The sequence below is a fragment of the Ictalurus punctatus genome, chromosome 18 (assembly GCF_001660625.3).
Source record: "Ictalurus punctatus breed USDA103 chromosome 18, Coco_2.0, whole genome shotgun sequence".
Lineage (NCBI taxonomy): Eukaryota > Metazoa > Chordata > Actinopteri > Siluriformes > Ictaluridae > Ictalurus > Ictalurus punctatus.
The window spans coordinates 23,951,399-23,975,045 of NC_030433.2; the positions used below are offsets into that span (position 1 = coordinate 23,951,399).

General features: G+C 40.7%; 3 protein-coding genes and 2 non-coding genes across 10 annotated transcripts in view; 1 reads left to right on the top strand and 4 right to left on the bottom strand.

Annotated features, from left to right (window-relative positions):
• Positions 1 to 3,921, top strand: part of LOC108278939 (actin-binding LIM protein 3) — a 62,408-nt gene extending 58,487 nt beyond the window's left edge. For all 5 annotated transcript variants that reach the window (XM_053687722.1, XM_053687718.1, XM_053687720.1 and 2 more), the window contains 3 exons: positions 629 to 689; positions 2,012 to 2,902; positions 3,783 to 3,921. In XM_053687722.1, coding sequence (XP_053543697.1) covers positions 629 to 689; positions 2,012 to 2,046 — 96 coding nt within the window. In that variant the 3' untranslated portion in view covers positions 2,047 to 2,902; positions 3,783 to 3,921. The remainder of the gene's footprint in view (positions 1 to 628; positions 690 to 2,011; positions 2,903 to 3,782) is intronic.
• A 1,841-nt stretch (positions 3,922 to 5,762) lies between these two features.
• Positions 5,763 to 14,464, bottom strand: cct6a (chaperonin containing TCP1, subunit 6A (zeta 1)). The gene is made up of 14 exons (XM_017492726.3): positions 14,213 to 14,464; positions 12,503 to 12,566; positions 12,266 to 12,400; positions 11,387 to 11,560; positions 9,937 to 10,040; positions 9,685 to 9,795; positions 9,382 to 9,541; positions 9,029 to 9,111; positions 7,769 to 7,865; positions 7,491 to 7,638; positions 6,980 to 7,113; positions 6,639 to 6,741; positions 6,443 to 6,515; positions 5,763 to 6,186 (listed from the first exon to the last, which is right to left on the bottom strand). Exons 1-14 carry the CDS (start codon positions 14,347 to 14,349, stop codon positions 6,114 to 6,116), a joined length of 1,596 nt encoding a protein of 531 aa, XP_017348215.1. The 5' UTR covers positions 14,350 to 14,464; the 3' UTR covers positions 5,763 to 6,113.
• LOC124629193 (small nucleolar RNA SNORA15) lies at positions 8,851 to 8,982 on the bottom strand. The gene has a single exon (XR_006984103.1). It is a non-coding gene; the product is annotated as a small nucleolar RNA SNORA15 (small nucleolar RNA).
• On the bottom strand, positions 10,423 to 10,557 carry LOC124629194 (small nucleolar RNA SNORA22). The gene has a single exon (XR_006984104.1). It is a non-coding gene; the product is annotated as a small nucleolar RNA SNORA22 (small nucleolar RNA).
• A 1,758-nt stretch (positions 14,465 to 16,222) lies between the features above and the next one.
• Positions 16,223 to 23,188, bottom strand: LOC108278766 (protein NipSnap homolog 2). Of its 2 annotated transcripts, XM_017492327.3 has the most exons (10): positions 23,031 to 23,188; positions 21,995 to 22,134; positions 21,285 to 21,330; positions 20,766 to 20,860; positions 20,094 to 20,164; positions 19,535 to 19,675; positions 19,354 to 19,385; positions 18,056 to 18,150; positions 17,768 to 17,851; positions 16,223 to 17,660 (listed from the first exon to the last, which is right to left on the bottom strand). In XM_017492327.3, the coding sequence occupies exons 1-10, from the start codon at positions 23,120 to 23,122 to the stop codon at positions 17,596 to 17,598; spliced, it is 861 nt and encodes a 286-aa protein (XP_017347816.1). In that variant the 5' UTR covers positions 23,123 to 23,188; the 3' UTR covers positions 16,223 to 17,595. The 2 variants fall into 2 exon arrangements, with proteins under 2 accessions (XP_017347816.1, XP_053543848.1); XM_053687873.1 differs by lacking the exons at positions 20,766 to 20,860; positions 21,285 to 21,330.
• Between the last annotated feature and the right edge of the window lie 459 nt (positions 23,189 to 23,647).

Here is a 23,647-nt window from a genome sequence, read left to right on the forward strand (position 1 = left end):
ATTGATTCGAGGTCACCCAAAAGCTTCATTCATTCATCTTCAGTAAGCACTTTATCCTGCTCAGGGTCACGCTGGATCCACACACACATACTCACACTCATTCACACCTAGGGGCAATTTAGCATAGCCGATCCAACAATCCGGTGGAAGGGAACCGAAGAACCGCAGAAGAACCCGCACAGGCAGGAGAACACGCAGACGGTAAGCAGAATAGAATCAGGGACGCTGGAGCAGTGAAGCGACTTTACAACATGCCGCCCACCCAAAACCTTAAATAGACTGCACACACGTGAACAAGGCTTACGTGCACTTTTTACACTCATCAGGAGAATCACCTTGCTAATTGAAAACAAACGGGAAACACCCCCATTCATTTGCATAATGGAAGGTGATTGGCTGTTGTATTGTATGATGTAATAATTTTATTGCAGTCTTTCAAAAGTCCAATAAAAAGTTCTGCTTCTTCTTCATCTTATTATTATTACTATTATTATTACTATTATTATTATTATTATTATTATTATTATAACTGTTGTGTATCTGAGCACGAATATTAATTACCCTAAAACAGTCTATATAAAATATATTTGAATAGTTTATGTTAGTGATCTGTTCACACTTTTTGCAGCCCCACAGTGCGGATTACTTCCACTACGACAGCACCAACGCAGTAAACTGGGGATTTAGAGGTACGTGTTCTCAGCAACATCTATACACTATGTGGCCAAAACTATATGGACACCTGGGGGGGGGGGCGTATTACAGAAACGTTCTATAATTTGGAATTTTTCACTAATTCGCATTACAGAAGCAATTCTTGACTTGATTCAGGATTCTTATCTGATCTTCCGAAATCTTCTCTCTAGTTAAGAAATCTTAAACCGCTCCACCGAGTTTGATAGTCATCTCTCAGGTCTGTTACCAAGCAACCGACAACACACAACAACACAGCTGCTGAGAAGTAAACGTTCGATGATAACGGAGTACGTTGAATAGTGAAATCACTTGCACCATGACCGGTAACGCTCCGCGACGGTCCTTGAGCTTCTGTAATGTTGGTCGTGATTCTTGTTCTAACTGCATCCTCATATTTCATGGGAGTCTGGAATTATTCACAGCACAGCACGTCATCTGGGTCTTCCAAAAGTCTTTCCACCATCAAACATTGCGGTTCTTCGTCTTGTATCGTTAGTAAACGTAACTCCATTCCCGGACATGGCTGTCGTGATGTTATCTATGTAAGTTAGTACACCCGTGGGGACGTCCTACAGTTAAGACACTTTTTTTTTTTTTAGGATTTTTTTGTCTCGCTAGGATGCTTCTGTAATACCCTTTTCCTCTCTTAGGGAATGTTATTCTGTAAGTCTTTGTCTTAAATGAGGTCCTAACTGAAATCGCCATGGTTACCAAACAGATAAGATAGGATTCTAAATATAGGATCTTTTGTAATACACCGCATGACCATCACAGTGATACGTGGTTCTTCTCCAAACTGGTACCACAGAGCTGGAAGCACACGCTCGTATAGAACGTCTCTGTACGCTGTAGCTTAACAGTTTCCCTTCACGGGAACTAAGAATCCCGAACACTGTTCCAGCACGACGATGCTCCTGTGCACAAAGAGTGCGAGCTCCATGAAGACGCGGTGTGTGAAGGTTGGAAGAAGGTAGAAGAACTCGAGTGTCCTGTACAGAACCCTGACCTCAACCCCACTGACTCATCACCTTTGGGAGGAACTGGAACTGGAGTCTCCTCACATCAACATCAGCTCCTGACCTCGACCTCACTAAGGCTCCTGTAGCTGAACGAACACGGATCCCCACGGCCACGCCCCAAAATCTAGTGCAAAGCCTTCCCAGAAGACTGGAGCGCATTATAACAGGGAACACAGAGGGAATAAATCTGGAATGAGACGTTCAACAAGAACATGCAGTATGGCTGTGATGGTAAATTGTGCCCAAACGTTTGGCCGCTGATTCCCGCTTTTCTCTTTTTTTTCTCTCTGTTTCAGAATACAAGGTTAGCGACCACACGACCCAATACTGAAGACCCCAGGACAAGAACAAGAACCATTTTTATTTCATAATTGAAACCTGTGACATTTTTTTTTTCTTTGAGCTGTCTGGGAAACATTTAAAATGAATAAGATAATAATGGAAATGCGTCTCAATCAGAGTGTGAATTAGTTAGCGAGTTTTCTGCCGTTAGCAAAGTTCGAAATATGAAACAAAGAACCCTTTTTTTTTAAAAAAAAAACTAGTGACGATAACTTTCACGAAAGGTGAACAAAGAAGCGTAACTATAAATAAAAGAGCCATGCTAAACACAGCTTGCTAACAACCTAATGGCTAGCTAGCAGTAAGCTACAGCAGCATAAATTACAAGTCTACAGGTGTGGCAAATAGATATTTCCTATTTCAATTCAATTACGAGACCAAACTAGCCGGCTAACTCATAACATGTTTCGTCTAGATGTCTGCATTTTTAGTTTATAACGAGTAAATACGCGGTGAGGGAGTGTTGAGTATTTCGTAAGTGCTTGCTCCGTTGTAGCGGCGTTTAAACGTGTCATTTACGTGTCTTTCTGACACGCTTTGGGAAACGTTCATTAGATTTAGATCCCTGTTTTTGACTTTCTGCTGATTTTTACTCAGCAGTTTTCTTAAGACTTGATAAAGACTGAAACTGGTTTGTATGAGAAATAAAACGAGTGGAAATAAATAAATCACACTGTCCACACCTAGAACGATGCCGTGAGCCACGACATCGCTCATTGTTAATTGTTTGTTGTTAAAGTCGGTCATCTTTCTGCCGTTTGCAGATCTATCCGTATCGGGATCTCATCGTCACCGTCCGTGGTCGTAACGCGCTTCCCGGTGACGTGGACAGGACGAGATTAGAGGTAAATCAGTTTTATAGCGGCGCGGGTGTAAAAGCGAGGAATAAAACGTGACGGTGGCGTGATGCGTTACTCCATCGCAAAGCGTTTTATTCCACTTACACCACAGCAATAACACAAACAGTTGTTTTATTAAATGCATAACCATAATGAATTCTTTTTATCCATTTGTGGAACATCTGCAAAACAAGTTCCTGTTCTCGCTTACGCTATAGCAGCTATAAACATTCACTCCCTCATCAGCCCCTCTCTCTCTCTCACGGTCTCTCTTTCTCTCTATCGCTTCTGTTATAGCAGCTATAAACAGTCGCTCTCTCATCACGCCCCCCCCTCTCTCATGAGCTCTCTTTCTCTCTATCGCTTATGTTATAGCAGCTATAAACAGTCGCTCCCTCATCAGCCCCCCTCTCTCTCCCTCTCTCTCTCACGCTCTCTATCGCTTACGCTATAGCAGCTATAAACATTCACTCCCTCATCAGCCCCTCTCTCATGCTCTCTTTCTCTCTATCGCTTATGTTATAGCAGCTATAAACAGTCGCTCTCTCATCACCCCCCCCTCTCTCTCATGAGCTCTCTTTCTCTCTATCGCTTATGTTATAGCAGCTATAAACATTCACTCCCTCATCAGCCCCTCTCTCTCTCTCACACTCTTTCTATCGCTTACGTTATAGCAGCTATAAACATTCACTCCCTCATCAGCCCCTCTCTCTCTCTCACGCTCTCTTTCTCTCTATCGCTTACGTTATAGCAGCTATAATGAGTCGCTCTCTCATCAGCCCCTCTCTCTCTCTTTTTGGTGTGTTTAATAAATAAACTCTGTCCTAACCAAGATAACATACCCATATAATGTTCACGTATGATCTGCTTCCACATGTCCTCCAAGAGACACTTGTCCCCTGACGAGTTCTACCAGGTGTTCGGGATGACCATGGCCGATTTCGAGCGCTTGGCATTGTGGAAACAAAACGAGTTAAAGAAGCAGGCAAGGCTGTTCTAGAAACATGAAGCTGTGGGCCTCACCTCAGGACCAACAAGCCTCTGCAGACCTCTGGAGGGTTCAAGTAGTCTGAAGGAAATAAACTTCAAATCTGGATCGGTGATCTGTTCCATCAAAGCGGACACGATGAAGCCTTCAGTTCCTCCACTGTGGACCGATTCGCAAACGTACGAGACTCTGTCCAGAATAAATAAAGTGTGTGGCTTGTTTGATTTTATTTCAGACTCGACCTCCTACTGAACTTCAGGTTGCACCGTATAGAAGACGTGTATGATATGATAGAACATTGCCTTATTTTATGAGAAAGTGAGGCTAACACCAGCAAGTGTGCAAAGAGCATGGACTAAATGATCTTATTCTTATATATAAATATATATATATATATAAATAAGGTATAAAGCGCCCAGACTGCATAGAGCATCTCCGGAGTTGAAGAATGTTGGACGAGTTCTTTCATAGCCATCACTTCTGAGGGAGCGTATCGTGTACGTTTTGCAAAACCAAAGTCTTTAGCGGACATCGATCTGTGCCGAACCGGACGCAGGACCGATCGGATCGTCTTTCTTCTTCTTCAGGTGGAGAGCCGATGAGATTTATGAACGAGTAGAACGTGTATTAAGAAAAGGGTTGGGAATATCAGGACTAGACGCTACTTGAATAATTTGAAACGAGATAAAACTATGAAAAGATATTCATGACGTGTTAAAAAAAAACAAAACGTTTACTTAACGCGTTCAAGACATTTCCGTTCGCTCCTTTTTGCCTTAAATTAATGAAAGGTTAACGGCGACCTCGTTCAGAAATCAGGAAAATTTATTCATTTCCCCACAAATCGGCATCAACATGTTACACTCGGAGCCTTCGAGTACCGTTAGACGAAATCACTCCACATCACCCCAGCGATACGCGGTACGTCTAAAATTGCTTAATAGCTGCCGCCAGTTTAGACTAACAGTATTACTTCTTTCCTTAGTGGTGTCGTATTATTCTGTAGCAGAAAGCTGGAAGTGATGTAGATGATAAGGTCAGGATCCTGGTGGATCCGGAGTCAATCCCGGGAACATGTGAGGTGGGAACAGACTGGATTGGAAGCCAGTACATCGTCACAGTGATAATTACAATGTCTTTTATTTCAAAGTGAGAATACGTCATTAAACGACATGGTTGGAACCACGTGTACGCGCAGCTGGGCTTGTATTTGTTTTGGTGAGAATTGTGAGCTGCATTATTTTTGGTATAATTGGAGACATTTTGATGGATTCAGTTCTTTTTGGTAAACAGTTCCCTTACGCAGGAGCAGTGCATCTGACCACAATGACTTTTTCGGCTATTTTTTTTTTTTTTTTTCATTTAAATCGGAATTAAAACTGGAACAGGTAACGTGTTTCTGCCAAGCTGAAAACTTTGGATGAAACGACATTTAAAATCCAAGCAAGTGTTAGAAAATACAGCGCCTTCCACTAATATTGGCAAAGAAGGCTGCTGTGAAAATTTGTCTTTATTGTTGAATCTTTTGTGTAAAAAACCCCCCCAAAAAACTCCGCTCTCATGGACGGAGATCAAACGATTATTAGCGGAGGGCGCTGCAGACGCGTAGGTGGATCTGGTTGTCAATATTTTCAATTGAATTCTGATTATATAGCAGGATCAAAATGACATAATTCCATAAACTTTTCATTCATTATTTTTCTAGAATACTATCAAACACTTTCTGGATCGTACGAGCGGATTTTAAACCGTCAGAGACATTAGTCGAGGAAATCCTGACTTTTATAAACCAAGTATGATTAGAATCTGTGTGGAAAAAAAAAAATCTGTAAAGGAATACTGTGCTGATTTTATTGAAGTAAAAATGTTGGAAGCGTGGACGATTCTGCGTGGTTTTATTCAGTCAAGTCACACTCGCGGTATTTTCATGAAGCAAAACATTTAATGGGTACAAATGAAAAAAAAGTGTATGTCTGCAGTTCAGTGCTTAACGAAAAAAGAAAATCTCATAAATAACCGGATTGGACTGGAGGAAGTGTGAGAGATGATCCCGAGAGCGGAACGCTACCGGACGCGAGATGAGAGGACACGTGATGATGGCGGGTTTCTGACGCTGTTCGAATACGGACAGGATGCAAGCCAGCGCAGAACTCCAGGCATCTCGGCGACAAGCTACAGGCCACCTACAGCCCCTTCTTCATCTCGCGGGTTCATCATGCTCGATTACGTTTAACCTTTGAGGGAAGACATTCCGGCTCTCATGATCTCGTCTACCAGGAGGATGTTGCTAGCAATTACCGTGCTGAAGAGAGAAAGAAGAAGAAAAAAAAAAAAGGTGTCTTATTTACAAGATCCCAGACTGCTAGTCATGGAAGAAAGAAAAAGGAAAAAAAAAAAAACCTCAATTGGAGGCACATTATTTGTTTATTTAATCTGAATATAGATATGGACTTTGGACGAATGAATTACTGATACACAAGATAAACTGTTCCTACTGAATCCATTTGAGCAGATGAAAGAAGACACCAGAACCAATAAGAGGTGAACGTTTTACTCACCAAGAGTGAAGCAGCTGTTTTTTAACACAATAGTTATCCCAAATGCCGGCCTCTCCAGCTACTATGGGTTCACCTGAGAGAGCCGGAAACATCAAATATTGCTCAAATGTGCAGTCTCATTAAATATGTGAAATCATCATAAATGTAATACGTCGCGAGACATCGGGGTAAACGTGTGGGTAATTCCGAGACAAACCTGTGTTCAGGTCTACACCGACAACCTGACCGGACTCTTTAAACTCAGTCTGCAGCTTCACAAGTGTCTCCTGTGGATCAAAGCCTGAATTCCTAGCCAGGACCTGCAAAGACAGACACACACACACAGAGCTTTCCCTTAACATCCACACCGTTCTCATGCTTCGTGAGGGCAAAACATGTAGTGCATTAAAAGTGAAAAATCTAAATAAAAAAAAAAAATAATAATAAAAAAAAGGGAGTTCTCTTCAGTTATCTAGATCTATATACAATAGATCTTATAAATGCAATATAGAACTCGAACACGAGGCTCAATTCGCTCGTTCTTGAACATTCCAGTACCTTTGGGATGATGAGCAGAGCGTCAGCGAACGCCTGCACACCCAGCTGAGCTCGTCCCTTCACTTTGGGCTTGTGTTTCACCAGGGCATCGGCCACGGCCACCTCAAAGGCACCTGCTCCTGGTACAACGCTGCCTGTTCGGGGGGGGTGCAAAAAGGGCATCTACTTTCAATCTGCTAAAAATACTCAATTATTTTGATTTGTTTAGGATTTTTTTAAAATCACAACATAACTCCCATAGTTCTGTTTGTGTTATTCCAGATTCTTGATGACTATTACTTTTATTCTAAAATGTGGGAGAAAAAATTGTAATAAGGAATGAGTGTCTATACTATGCTTGTACAGGACTGTGATGTGAGGTCGCCCACTTGTGGTTGAACTTGGTAATATACCGTTCTTACAACAAGTTATGTACTCTTAACTGTGTTTTGGGGATTGTATAATTTAAATCAGATTTTCCCTCTTTACACCCTTACAAGTACACAATAAAGCTCCTGTTCCACACTCGTACCATCCTCGATGGTGTTCTTGACAGCACGCAGGCCATCTCTCACGGCGTCTTTGATCTGCGTCAGTGTGTGTTTGTTTGGTCCTTTGACCAGCAGCGTCACGGACCGCGGGTTCAGACAATTCTCGATGTACGTGTACTTCTCCTCGCCCTGTTACACACACGGTTAGCGTGAAACACAAAACAAAATCGTCGTTCCATCTTCCGTTCACCGTCTCCACTCGTCTCACACAATCTAGATCTAAACTGTAAGCTGAACATTACACAGAAGTTAAACTGACCAGCGTGTGTTCGTACACCAGACCGGCATGGCCCAAACACTCCGGGGTGAGATCGTCTAAAGAGTTCATGGCAACACCGCCACAGGCCAGAGTGAGTCTGAGAGAAAAGAGAAAAAGACGCATTAGGGAAATGTACTGAACAGATAATGTTGTAGATAAATCAGTACAAGGTTCAATTGTACATCTGATCGTTCTGAAAGAGATGTGCAAGTCAGTGACTAAGTACGTTTGCTTGCACGTCGAATTCCATTTAAGGTCTATATCCGGGTTGCAGCCATATTCCGAATACCATATCCATATCCATATCTATCTATCTATCTATCTATCTATATATATATATATATATATATATATATATATATATATATACACACACACACACATACACACACACACACGTACAAGCGTCAGAATATTCCTGTACACGTGTTAAAAGCATGCCGATCCACACACGCGCTTTTCCTTTCCCGTGAGACTTGAGGTGCCGGCGCTGCTACCCACAATTCCTTCCAGACTGAGCATGTGTGCATAAATCTCCTTTCAGTGGATTTTCTGAATAAGGTGCATCAAATTTCCTATTAAAACAGGCATATTCCAGGGGCGGGAATCAGAACGTCGTCTTAATCTGAATCGGATCACGGCGTTTACATGACTCGATACTAATTAAAAATATTGCTGATTAATATCGGATTACCGATGCGTACGTAAACGTAGTCCGTGAACATGACCGGATTCGTCTTTGTTTTATTAAATCTGTTCTTATTTATTAATCCTTACATAAAGGAGTCGCGTTATCCTCAAGAACACAAGTCAAAGTCTAGACTTTCACAATAGGGTAAACATATCTAAAAATATCACGGCATCATGGAGTTAAATGGATCGACCTTTTATAAAAAAATAAATAATTTAACACTGAAAAAGGAACGGGAAAAAAGTTGTGATCTTACAATCTGAACGATTAAGTGTGCATTTTTTACACAACATCCTTTACTCCCGGGTCAGTTTTAAACTTCACATAAAAAAAATAAAAAAAATAAAAAACCCACACTAAGATGACGAAGCCTTTATGTTGCACTATAACGGATTGTTCGCTTCCCCACAAATGAGTGAGAACACACAGTAATGCACCACTATGAGAAGAGGAGAGTGTGGTAATCTGGCATGGTGTCTGACTGTGTTTACTACAGGAAGAGTAAAGCAGAATTCGTCCATGCGCGAGGTATTTCATCTTTCGATTCCAAAACGAGGGCTGTTCCGTACCTCTCCATGTTCCTCCTCTTCGCCCGGCGCAGGGCCACGATGCCTTCTTTAGCCAGCGCGTCCAGAGAGAACGGATCGATCCCCTGTGCGAAAGACAGATCAGTCAGTGCACGTTTCTACAGAAAGCGTAGTGTGCTGGTCCCATGAATGCGTGTAGGAAGAACGGAGCGTCTTCTACAGCAGAGGTATAGACCACACTTTATTGTAGCACAGTTCAAGACCAAGATGAGCTACATGAGCACCCACGGGTGTTCACTGTGCGTAACAAGGCTTTAATCAGAACGTATTAGCACTTAGTCAGCGTTCAATAAACGTAGATGAACTAAAGCTCTTCGATAAGATTAAAAAGTTACCTTCTGGTTGATGACCACGAAGCCCTTCTTGTTGTCAGCGCACACTTTGTTCTTTAGCTCGATGATCTTGCATACGCGCTCCTCGATGAACTTCCTCTCGGCCTTCACCAGCTTATCTCGCTCCTCGGCACTCTTGTAGAAGAAGCCAGAGTTCACCTCGCTGTGGAAAACACATCACTACTTGCTTTATTTGGACCAAGATTTACAGTTAAGTACACATTTTAAATGTTCAAATGTTTAGTGAAATTAAATCCAGCGATGGCACAAGCCTAGTCTACAGTAAGGAGAACTAGTCGTATCTACGTTTTCTCGTATTCCAGAGACACGTTGCAGGTCAGGATGTAAGCGTCCTCCACTCTCTTCTTCATGTCAGGATGTCGGGCGCCGTGGTCCAACACCAAACCTCTGATCAGGCTGGAAAAGAAAAAGCCGCATTTTCATAGTCAAGACCAATATCAGAACCGTTAAACCTTCAGGAAAGGAATCGGACAAAATCCCAACACCACCAAACCGCTTCAAATCCACAACTTCTACTCGACCGAGCGTATTGCTTACTGCGTATCGCTGTCCGTCTTGTGTTTCATCTCCATGATCTCCACCATGTAAAGGTCAATGGGTTCATTAGGTTTCCTGATGGCCAGCACAGCGTCCACCACCGCCTGAGGAAACACGTACGCGGGTGTTATTACAGGAAACGCATCAGGAACACACATCACATAACGAGAATTATGTGACAATAATTCTCATTATAAACATTTGAGAATCCTACACGATATGATTTGACATATTGTCCAACCCCAACCATAACACACCATCAAAGTTACCCTTTTCTGACCTGAAATTTTTAGTTCTAATCATTCACTATGATTATCAGTTTGGTTGTTTTTTCCCCCCCATTAACATTTTTGTGAAAATTTTCTTTGAAAAAAATAAAGCAAATTAGAATACACAATAGAGTGTAAAGACTGAACAAATATTTGCACTTTCAGTTAGTTTAACTAACAGTTTTGTTGAAACGAGAAGTAAAAAAAAAAAAAAAGGTTTTGTGCTGGCCTCATGAATACATGTAGGAAGAACAGAGCTTCTTCTACTGCAGAGGTATAGACCACACTTTACTGTAGCACAGGTCAAGACCAAGAAGCGCTACATAAGCACCCACGGGTGTTCACTGTGCGTTCATCTCACCATCAGCCTCATCAGTTCATCACCAGGACGCGTACTGACTGCACAAAACACGTATTTGTTTGTTTTGTTTTGTTTTTTTAAAGCTGATACCAAATTAAAAAATTTAAAGAGCAGTGCAGCTGATAGTTAATAAAGTGGCAAATGAATGCCTTTAAAGAATAAATACATATTGTTAAGATTTAAGGATATATACAAAATGTTGTTCTAGCACACGATCAATTTCCAATTTAAATAATAAATAAACTCCAGGTCTAACTATCCCTTTAAAAATGCCTATCACTTTATATAAATATACAAGATTCCACCATAAGCCTGGATGTTTCAGTGCAGATTTATTAAACAACCTATATCTATAAAATATTTCAGTTGGATCATATAAACCCCGGTAAATCTGAAATAATGACGCAAACGTGAACATGATTATTACACGACACGGTCGAATTCTATGCTATGTAATTATGAACGTCTAACTAGCCCTAAAAAATGTTGTTTTTTTTTAAATGTTAAACTAGAACTTGTTCTACTTGAAATGTAGACATTTTCCCATTAATATTACAATTTAAAGCAATTTTTTATGTTTTAAAAAAAGCTGTAAATTCTAGAGGTTTACTGCATACTTCACTGCAATTTAATTACAGTGCTGAACAGATTCACTTTTGTCGAATTCAATAAAATTGTGAGAGGGAAAAACCCCCCCCCAATAAAACAGAGGGTTGCCGTCGCTTCAGCTCATATCTGTTCTGCTTCAGATATTAGGCGTGTGTGCGTTATGCTGAAGAAACATCTGAAACGTTACATCACCCCCATGGATGTGCCGTACCTCTGTGAGCAGGTCAGCCAGCGCCACGTGGACTTTGGTCCTCAGCGAGGTCCTGGCCACGTTAACCAGAGTCTCACGGTCCATCTCCTTAGTGACCTTCACGTCCTCGAGAACAGCCAGAGCCTTTTCCTTCGCAGCTTCAAAGCCCTCAGCGATGATCCTGGGGTGGAGGCCCTGAGCGCACCAACACGACAAGAGACATCAGATTTAACAAAATTTTACAGCATTATTAATTTAATACACATATTATAAATCTCTATAAATGTGCTTATGAAGCAGGATGATAATATTTGCAAAAGAGTTTTTTTTATATAGTTGCTAAGAAGTAGTAGAAGATATGGCACTTTATTTTCCCGATATCGGCACCTAACAGATGCTCCCCCCCCTTCCTGTTTATAATCGAATAAGCTTGAACCTTTTCATGTCCACCCTTATGGACAGTCTATTTACGGCTCTTTTTAAATCTATATACTTTAGCAATATAAGATGAAAATCACCTTCAAATCAGTTGAGAGCCTTAAACTTCTGTAACTATTTAAACTGTTTGTCACTCAATTTGTACTACATGAATAATAATAATAATAATAATAATAATAATAATAATAATAATTTGTGCCAGACTCCAGTGAAAGTTTTTACAAACTAGGTTTCCTCTTAGTTTTTTTAAATAATATTTTTGTTTCTGAATTTTTATTTTTTATGTCAAGCAACAGTCCGAATCTGTGTGCACTTTTAATGTCCAGAAGTGATATTTTCTAAAATATCAAGAGTAAGGTTTTATCCTTTTAGCCTCATGGGCGAACCATTTACTTTTTAACATGGGACATTTAGACAGAAGCAAAATTCATACATTACATGAATCATAATTTTTTTGCAAACCTCAGAAACGTAAAGATCAGCCTGTTTCAGTAACTCTCCAATGATGAGGACGTTGGACGTGGTGCCGTCTCCGGTGATGTCGTCCTGCGCCGTCGCCACCTTAGCGATCAGAGACGCCGTCGGATGCTGGATTTGCTGTGTGGAGAACGACAAGCATGGAAATTCAGTCCTTTTACCACCACTGAAGTGTAGTTTCTTCATACGAGTCACATTTGAATAGAAAACATTTTCTCTTACCATCTCATGCAACAGCACGTTGCCGTCTTTAGTGAGCTTGATGTCTCCGGCGCCGGACACGAGCCTGTAAGGACCGTAAGTAAAACCTCTGGTTAAAACACGAGGTCGTCCTCTCTGTGGCCTGGAGCTTGGGGTGGGATTAAGCGAAGTAACTCGTATCACTCCGTATTAATTAAACGTACGATCTGTACAAGCATAAAGGCCTTGGGAAATGGCAGTGAAGTGATGTCATTTTCAAACAAACGACGATAAGACGAGGAAGTAGGAAGACATCTTAAATAACTAGTCATTTAACAAAATATAACGGTGAGATACTAACAGCGAACTTTATTTCATTACACACACACACACCGACATTAGCTGTAATCTTTCCAGCATCTCTACGAACAATCTTACTCGGGTGATGAGACGGAAACCGACGTCGTCCATGGTGATAACCAAAACAAGAACTCGTCATCCTGCTCTTTTAATTCTACGTAATTTGACAGAAATTGTTTTTTTTCTTTTCTTTCAATAATTAGATTAGGTTACAAACTAATAAAAGTAGGTGGTGCGTTTGCTTAATTATAAATCATTCCAGCTGAGAGATTACAGAAAACAACAACAAAAGACGAGTTATTAATCATTTCATGCTAATTAGATCAATTAACAGATGTTATAATTAAACATACAGTCTGCTGAATGGATGGATAGATAGAATATCTTCATATACATATATATATATATATATATATATATATGCCCATATTGTAAAAATATTGTGTGGTCTTCTTTCTACTCTGTTTTGTATTAAGTGGTATATTATTTCATGTTAAAAAAAACCTCAATGTAAATTAAATGTGTGCACCAGTCAGTGTGTGTTAGTCTTCTTCCTTTTTCTCTTTTCTTGACTTTAAGAACTTTTGCTCAACGTTTGGTTCATATTCCTGCTAAATTTAAAGCATATTTCAGTTCAGGGACTGCTGTGGCTTTCAGAATCAGCTATATATGGTAGAAAATGTGCTCGTTTGACCATATAAAGAGTTCTCTAAGGCTGTGAGAAGAATACATTGGAGGGGGAGGAAAAAAAGAACATAGAATATAGGTCTCTGAATATAGAGACGATCATGGACAAATAAGGGGTCATATCGTGTTATAACAACAGGTGTATGTAATAATAATAATAATAATAATAATAATAATAAATTAATTAAAAAGGCAAACAACAAATGCGTTTAGACCAGTATGGAGTTTGCTTCAACGGAAATGCAAAAGCTATAAACTTATTTCCAGCTTAATATCTAACAATTATCAGATTATTGTCTAAGGAATGGAGTCCGATGCCGACAGCTAGCTCAGGATGCTACACACGCACCATGTGGAGCAGAGATTTAGTGCGAACTAGCTATGCTAAGCTACGCTAAGCTAAGAGAAGATAGCTAACTAGCTAACTACTTTAACCACGGAGTTAGTCAGGTAAATTATTCGCATTAAAACTGCACACAATGAGAGAGTGAAAAATATTCGCCGTGACTCCGTGTAATAATACTCCACTAGCATAACCAACGAGCAAGCTATCCCAAATAGCGCCGTGTTCAATACGAAGTGAACTACAAAGGCTGCACGAACCATTCTACAACGCCATATTTAGTGCACCTTTACATGGAGTATGAGCGGATTTGGGTGTGGCCTGAGCCAAACCGCGCCAACAGGCCTCAGATGCAGACTCACATTTTCATGGTTCCTTTTGGTCCGAGATTGCTTTTCAGGACATCCTGGAGTCCCCGAGCGGCGCTGATGTTCACAGCCAGGGCCGCTTGAGCTCTAGCGACCTCGGCTTTCGGATTAAGTGCCTTTATAGCAGACATTGTGTTGTGCCACGACTTAGTCGAAAAGGACCGAAGAGCGGCTCCACAACGCAAGTCAGGCCGGTTACAGAGGCTAACAGGAGAGAGAGCTAAGAGCTAAACGGGCTTCCAGAAAGCTCTAAAGCACGCGCTCCTTTGACACGGCCCGCAGAGCGTCGTGATTGGATGAAGTTCCGCGTCACGAAAATAAGCAGCGCTGATTGGCTAATAGCCACGTCTGTCATTTTATACACGCTGGTGAAGAAAAGATGGCGGAATGATTCTGCATTGTCTTCAGATTATTGAATAAACAGCAGTGAATAATAATAATAAAAAAAAAAATTTAAAAACGTAAGAATGTGTAATAAGTTAACAAGGCATCTGAAACCCTGATAACATTAAAACATTTTTATATACTTCCCAATATAGTATGAGACAAAAGCCATAATGCTATGCACTTTTTACTATACATCCTTAATGAATTACATAATATGGCCAACAGTCTTCAGACACCTGATCATAAACACCCATATGTCCTTGTTGAACATCCCATTCCAGATTTATTCCCTCTGTGTTCCCTGTTATAATGCGCTCCAGTCTTCTGGGAAGGCTTTGCATTAGATTTTGGGGCGTGGCCGTGGGGATTTGTGTTCATTCAGCTACAGGAGCGTTAGTGAGGTCGAGGTCAGGAGCTGATGTTGATGTGAGGAGACTCCGGTTCCAGTTCCTCCCAAAGGTGATGAGTCAGTGGGGTTGATGTCAGGGTTCTGTACAGGACACTCGAGTTCTTCTACCTTCTTCCAACCTTCACACACCGTGTCTTCATGGAGCTCGCACTCTTTGTGCGCTTTGTGTCGTGCTGGAACAGTGCTTGGGATTCTTAGTTTCCATGAAGGGAATTTTTAATGCTACAGTGTACAAAGACGTCCTATACAATTGTGTGCTTGAGACGTTGTGTTAACAGTTTATGGAAGAACCACATATGCATGAGATGGTCAAGTGACTTTTGGCCTTATAGTGTGTGTGTGTGCAAAAGGGAAACGGTTCAGTGAAACCTGCAGTTATTTTTCTACATCATTTTAAAGTCACTTAAAAAAAAAGTCGTGATTTTGAGAATAAAGTTATATTTCAAGAATAAAACTCAAAAATGATTTGAGGAATAATTTCATAACATCTGATAGAAGAAAAAAGCCTCAATATTTAGAGAATAAAATTGTGATAGTTCAAGAAATAAGTCATGATATTGGGAGAGGGAAAAAAAAAAAAAAAAGTCACAATATTTTGAGAATAAAGTCATAATACTATGAAAAAATAAGAACTTCTACAATGTGTCAGGGCCACTACTTAAAAACTAACACTAATTCTGAGTTATAATATATCGTGAAAAAAGTTGTAATCACTGATGTATTTCTTGTTATAACAAGGGGAAAAAAAAGTCAACATTTTGAGAATAAAGTCTTAATACTCTGACGAAATGGTACATAGCCATGTTCATGTGTTAGAATGAAAGACATTGAGGATTTATTAAAATGTCAGTTTTGTCGAAACTTTAGCACTTTATTCTCAAAATATTGAGACTTTTTCCCCCCAGATTATCCGATGTTTTTATCATAACAGTGGCCCTAAATCACCAACATACGTTTTCAGAACTATATAAAGTAGAAAATGCCAAAATATGACCATGTGAAGAGATTTTCCAGGCTGACACACATCCAAGACAGCATAAAAGTAACTTTTTTAAAAGAGCATTTGTTCAGTAATATATCATTTTCATGCGTCAAGAGGAATAGAGATTACAGTGAGCCTCCTCCTTTCAACCGCACGTCATGTTTTCCTTCAGCAGAACCAGACGTGATCAATCCGACTGTCACTCAAAACAACGGAGACGATAATCTGTAGTTCAATCATAAATTTATTTCAGTGTGTACATCTAATCTCCTCAAAGCAGTGGATATTAAATAAAACCACATTGCATATCACGTATGAATCCATCCATTATCCACACAGAATCTCAGTTTGGCTAAGTAGAACTACATCCTGCCAGTTTCGCCAGTTTCCCAAAGTGGAAAGATTAAGCTTCCACGTTGTCTGATAATCCGTTACTCGTTCATTAACAAGGTGATCTCTGGGATAAAAGAGGACAGGTACGACAATTCGTCACACGTCATGGCTGTAACCTAATCAGTGACTGGAAATGATCTAGACAGACAACATTGCTGCAAATGAAAGAAATGACGGTCAAATTTATTGGACTGTTAGAACCCCAGCTTAAAGGGTTGTCGTTTTGAAGAAGTTGCATTTGAACCGTTTTCACACTTCAGCTCAAATATGTGTGTGTGTGTATATATATATATATATATATATATAAAATTCAATTGCGTTTCCCACAACCACCGTCAGTATTCAGCAAACTATCCCGTCTTGGGTTTCTTACAGTAAAATAAGCATAGTGTATTACTCAATTTTAATCTCACCATTTATTCCATTTGTATTAGACAATTATTTCTGCACACAAGACTCGCACTACCTGCGTTAATCACCCACATGGTTTCGGTTTCTATTACAGATCTATTACTGTTATAAAACTGAACTACAGTAAATATGCAGAAGACAAGAACATTATTGACTAAAGTTCCAGATCAGGATATTTTGATCAATGTCTCGTACTCAATGAACACACACACAAAAAAACCCCACAAAAAAAAAAAAAAAATTAAAAAAAACAAAACAAAAAAAAAAAAAAAACAAAACAGCATGCTGGAAGTCACTCAGAAATCAGAAAAAAAGGTGCCAACATCTCAAAATGAAGTGATAGACAAAACATCCTGAATGGATTTTAAAGAAAACATTGAAAAGGCTTCATGACATGAACAACAGAAGCGCTGTAACTATGGTAACAAGCACAAACCAGGAGGGAAAAAAAAACAAAACACCCCGTTCTTCTAGGAGACCTTATGTTTTTTAAAAAAAAAAATTAATAATATTTTAGAGTGCCGTGTGTATTCGGAGTAATTCATCTCTCTGGTGTTGAGAAATTCTGATCAAAATGGCCGCACAAATCTAATCAATGAGCGTAAGAAAATTTGGGAAACGGCGCAAAACCGAGGGGGGAAATGAAAAGGTTAGAATGCTACAAAAAATTGTTTTCAAAACTGAGCAGAGATCCACAGCAGTGCAAAATCTGATTGAAATTCAGTTGGACTCTTGTAATAAAAAACAATCAATCAATCTGATTTGCAGCTTTCTGTCCGGGTCATGACGAGGCAGCTACTTCAGAGGCGAAGTCTTCAGTGGAATCATTATTCTCGACTCCATGTGCTGAATCAGAGGAACTAATGATGACATGGGGGGGGGGGGGGGGGGGGGGGGGGGGGGGGGTGTTAGAGATTTGTAATTCAACCGGTTTTGTTTTTTTTCAGTATCATCTTAACAGACTCACCTGTGTAATAGACAGCTTCGTCCCAACCTTCATGCTGCCAAGCTGCGTTTCTAGTTTCCTCTCTTGACTGCAGGTCTTTGTACGCTGAAAATTTATAAAAAAAAAAAAAAAAAAAAAAAAAAACACGGTTAAAAGTTTAAACCTTTTAGAACATCGTTATAAATTCTAACAAGCCAGGATGATCCTGTACGTTTGAAATGATGAGAAGAGCGGCTAAAACGGCCTCTTTCCTCTTGCCATAACCGTAACCAGACATTCACACAAGCTAGCAGTTTCAGGTTCACTCACCCCACAGGTGATGCACCATGTACAAATTTCCGATCTGAGAGAAGAAGCCTCCCACCGCCTCGTTGTTCTGCTGTCGGAGCTCGATAGCCCGAGCCCTGCAAACACATCACAACCGGTTTTATTATCAGACCTGCAACGACGGACACGACGCCCTGTTCAGGTGATCGGATCACGACGTGGCAGCGCTAATCACTCAGAGCGCAGTGTTTAGAGAATTGGACCAACAAACAAAAATATCGCGTAATCATAGAATTGTCTTCGAGAATCGTGCTATGATATTTCGGTTCACCCTGTTATATAGACGTAAATATAGTACTTGCTTTATTAAAGTTGTTGAGCGTACAAATGGTCAGAAAATAAGCAAACAGATCCCCAGACATGATTTTGAAACTCATGTCTGTTCGGCGTGTTCCAGAAACTCATAACGTATAGGATAACTAAATACAGGCACACTATTATTACCGACACTTGGCAGTATATTTGAGTTTAGAGCGCCGAGTGACGCTCTCATAGGTCTACGCTCTCGCTACGCATCTCACATTTTATTTTTAAAACCGTTTTCACATAGACTGCTGAAAGCACACACAGCATGATTAGCTGAGCAAAACTCTGCATAGTTCTGTAGACGACCGTGTGAGCTCCAAAAACGAACGCTTTTATCGACTGACCTGAGCACTCTACAGTTGAATCAGGAAGCCCAATATAAAGCACTTCATTTGAGGTTTTCTTCTTCTTTTTGGAACAGGGTCTAAAACGATCACGTCACAAGCCGGCGTGTCCTGTGACAACGTCCTGCTCCCGACAGTAAACTCCCCGGGGTACAGTGTGTGCTGAATAACACTTACCTTAAATAAGCAGAGCGCTAAAACGTCTGCCGTCATCAAATCAGCAGATTTATTTGTAATACTCATTTCGATGCATTAAATCAGTCGTACATGCAGAATCGATTGTTTCTAATAAGTTGGTAGATTTTTATTTATTTATTTATTTATTTATTAAAAATCAAATTTAAGCAGGCAATAACTTACGAGTATTGAGAATTACAGCAAGCAAAAGGTGACCAAATTGGCGTTCATTTATATATATATATATATTCTATTTTATGGACTGAATTTGTGATTTGAGGCACGTTACCCTGCCGTCTCAAATTTCAGCAGCTGTAGAGGCAACAATAATAAAAATCAGTTTAGAAGGTTAAACCTCTCTAACATACGTTACTGAGAAGAAAGAAAGAAGAAAAAAAAACAAACATGAATGAAACACAAATCCTACGTCATTTCACAATTCAGTTTCCTTACCAGTAATTTCCCCACTCGATCATCGTTCCAGGCTAGAAGAGAAGATATACACGCTGTGAAACCTCAGAAATTTTAAACACGACAGCACTGATACGGTTTGCATCACAGATCAAATAACTAAAGTATGCTGCACCGTAGAACGTCTAGAATCTCTATACAAACATCATCCTGTTTTCCATACCCGGAGTTGGTAGGATCTGAGCTCGTATATGTTGGGCCCGGTTCTGGGCACGGGCTCGTTCCAGAAGCTGAACTCGAGCAGCAGCTGATTTCTACGGGACAGCAGCATCTTCCCTCGCTTTTCTCTGTACTCCATGAACTCCTGGTTACACACACACACACACACACACACACACACGGAATTAAATTTCACATAAAATCTATACATGAATAATTCGACATATAAAGAATACCAAATAAATAAATAAATAAATAATAAAAGCTCTACGGCTCTAATAAATACCCAGGATATTATTGTACACGTTTAGTTTCATATTTGAACACCTGGATTATGTTCATAGATTAAACGTGCTGGGTCGAGTCGGCGGAATTTAAAAAGCCCCTGCTTTTAAAAAGTTTGAGAACCTGTGGTATAACGTATAGCTGTAGAATAGTCCTGAGAATTACAGAATGAACGTGCCCAATGATTTAAAAGCATCAAGTAAATTAAAATATCGTTTGAGGAGGACGCTTATGAGTTTTGAGACGCAGGAAAGTCTCACACACACACACACACACACCTTATTCATCCTGAGTTTGCTCATGACATCAGTCAGGGCGGGGTAGCCTCCTCTGTATCGCCACAGATGCACTGTGAGGAAGTAAACGGAGGAAAACGTGAGATACTGACGAGCCTATTGACAGGAAGTAGAAATCTCAATATAATAAGGTTATAAACGTTGTTATATTTAACGTCTGAAAGTAGAACGGCGCAGCTGTGGATCGATATCGGCTCAATACAGTAGTTCTGTTGTGTTTGCACGTGCTGATATTGTAAGGAGACATTCATTTAGTGTTTATGGAAGGAGTCTCCGGTGTCAGCGCTTCGTAGCGGTCAGAGGTAAAACCGTAACGTTTAGTTTCCCGATATCTTCACGACGAGGAGCTTACGCTTTTCTCGTGGTGCTCTTTCGGGAACACGACAAGCTGTGGGTTTAATAAATAAATAAATAAATAAATAAATAAATAAAATTGTTATGTCTGATCAACGCCAAGAGAGGAAAGAAAAGAAGACGGCGAGGGAACGAGCGCGCTGTAACGTAAGTGAGAACAGGGAATAAATTGTTCAGAAGAAACGTACGTTGTTATTTAATAAATAGCAAACGATACGCACTAGTGAACTGCGACGCTACGAGAGGAATAAAAACACTCCAAGAAGTGCTGTGGAAAATATCGAACTCGTGTATGTGCACCTGCTTGATCCTGCTCTCCATACCACGTGTTCCAGGTGCCCACCAGCTCGCACGGATAATCAGGGTTGGTGTGGATAGACGGCAAGACTTGTTCGCTGTGTGCGCAGAAGCGGTTATTACATATTAACATAAACATCTCGGTACATGACCGCTGTAAGAAAGACTGCTCCGTGAACAAACCAAGAACTTTAAAGCATTTTTGCATTGGAATTCTGCTAGCATAAAATTTACACAGCGTGTTACGTTGATTTGCATTTAGAACCAAAGCACAGCCTTTCAAAACATTGAACCGAGCAATTATCATTATTATTTGCCCCCAAAGCACAAGTTAAAAAATGTAAAGTATGCATTGGATCAAAAAGCAGTGTCACACGTGAAGTCAATCACTGCGAATCTGCGTAAAGGTTTAGAAAGAAAACTACTAAAGGATTGCACAGAAATCAAATTTGGACTTGTTAGGAGAGAATTCAAGAAAACACCAACTACTACACAGCACCATCTCAATATGGATGATCTTACCAAAGTTTGTTATAATCATCAAGGCACTCTGGCTTGACATTGTGAACTGTAAAAGAAAGGCATGTTATGCACTGCAATAAACTGTGCCTCGACTGACTAAAGGAACAAATCTGCTGTAATCTTGCCTAGCAAACAATACAACGCGAGCTGCACAGTAGGCTTGTGCGATATAACGATTTAATCGTCTCGACCCCGTAATACACTGCTATGATTACACCGGGAACATTTCCTCTGATTATATCACATCGTATTACATTTCCAGACCTGCCAAACTTTACGCGTTTTCCGTACGAGCATCGCAATTCCACATCAGAGTACGCTAGTACGAGTCATCATTCAAAAACAATCCAGTCTTTTTTTTTTTCCTTTCTGGAAATGTTTGGCGTTTATTTTGGACCAAACTGGCCAAAAATGGCACGTTCGGTTTATTACGACTCACGACGCAGGGTGAAATCGAACACTTTACAAATAACGTTAACTACAGATGAATAATCACGATTAGAAAGCGACTGAAGACACGTTCCAACACGCCGAGCTTCGGATAAACGGTGCAAATCGTCGGCCATCGACAGCGATCGTCTCTGCCTGGTAAGCGGTTCCCGGCCACACGGCTCATGATGCTTTAAAACAGCATGTGGCGGGGAGGGCGGGGGGTTAATATCGCACAAGCCTATCGCATAGTAGCCGTGTGCTGATTAAAGGGAACGTACACTGAATTTTATACAGGTTATGGTCTTCTTTCTTGGCCAGCAGATGAGAATGCGCGTCCTTCCGGGGGTCAACCTTTCGCACAAAGAGAGACTTAAACCAGCTGTCTTCTCGGTTTAGATTTGAGGACGCAGACAGGGTTCTGTGAAGACAGAGAGAGGTCTATAAACTGTAAGGAAACGGGTGAGGTTGTACATGAAGTGATTAGTGAAGATGCGCTCGGAGAAGGGATGTCATGCAGAAAGAGATCGTATTATGGAGACAAACACACGTCAGAGCTTTCCGTAGTCTTTCTTTCTTTCTCTCTCACTCACACACACACACACACACACACTCACACTCACACACACACACACACACTCACACACACAAATACACACACACACACACACAAATACACACACACACACACACACACAAATACACAAACACACCCCCCTCCATCCCTTTTTCCTTGACAGCAGCCAGCCATGACTCTGCTGAACTTCTCTTAACTCCCTGTAGTGTAGGTGGATCTACACATTCACAAGCTCCTGTATGTTCACACCAAACAGACTTTCAGATGAAGCTTTAAAAACCGTCCCCGGTCACAAAGTCCAACTTTTTTTTTTTTTTTTTTTTTAAATTTTATTTATTTATTTATTTATTAAAAACCATGGCTTGGAGTATGACCTTGAGCTCCAACTCCAATGCGGTGTGTTTAATACCCTGAAAGACCTGCAGTTGCTCCCAACCTCTTACAGAAACCGTCCTCCTTAACAACTTCACTTCAGACTAAACACTTCTCGTTATGAGACACGAAATATACCCGAAATATGAGCACACGACACATTCTTCTAAATCTCCACAGCTAAGCTTTTAACACTCACACACACACTCACACACACCATTCAAACGGCTGTCTAGTTCATTAGCATAGCCTGCTACTAGAGTTAAAGCGTAAACAAACAGAGTAAAACCTGCTGAGCAACATAGGGACAACTCGTTCAGGGCTACAATGTGTTTTTTAGCATCTCATACTTCAAAAACGGGGCTCACCTGAGAGTTAATACCGCCTGCTGTTTCGGTAGGAACCCGTTGCTAGCCTGGTGCAGGCCCTTTCCCAGGCTCTGAAGGACTCTGGTCGCCATCTTTCCTCAATGTCGAGCAGCTGCAGTTCCTGCTACATAACCGCAGCCCGCACTGAGACGCCATTCCACCCTCCACCGCTAGAGGGCAGCACAGGGTTTTGAAGAGCAGTGTTGCCGCCATTATCTTTGTGTGTGTGTGTGTGTGTGTGTGTGTGTGTGTGTGTGTGTGTGTGTGTGTGTGTGTGTGTGTGTGTGTGTGTGTGTGTGTGGGTGGTGTCCTTTAAAAATAAATGCCATTTGCCATATACTATATGTGTTCCTTCCCCAGACTGTTGCCACAAAGTTGGAAGCACACAACTGTATAGAATGTCTTTGTACGCTGTAGCGTTACTGTACAATTTCCCTAAGAAGTAAGAGGCCCGAACATGTTCCAGTGTGACAGTGCACCTGTGCACAAAGCGAAAGAAGACAACGGCTGCGTCCAAAACCGCATACTTACCTACTATATAGTAGGAGAAAGGCAGTATGCCAGAGCGCTAGTGGTAGTGTGTCCGAATATATAGGTGAGAAATACCCATACGCCGT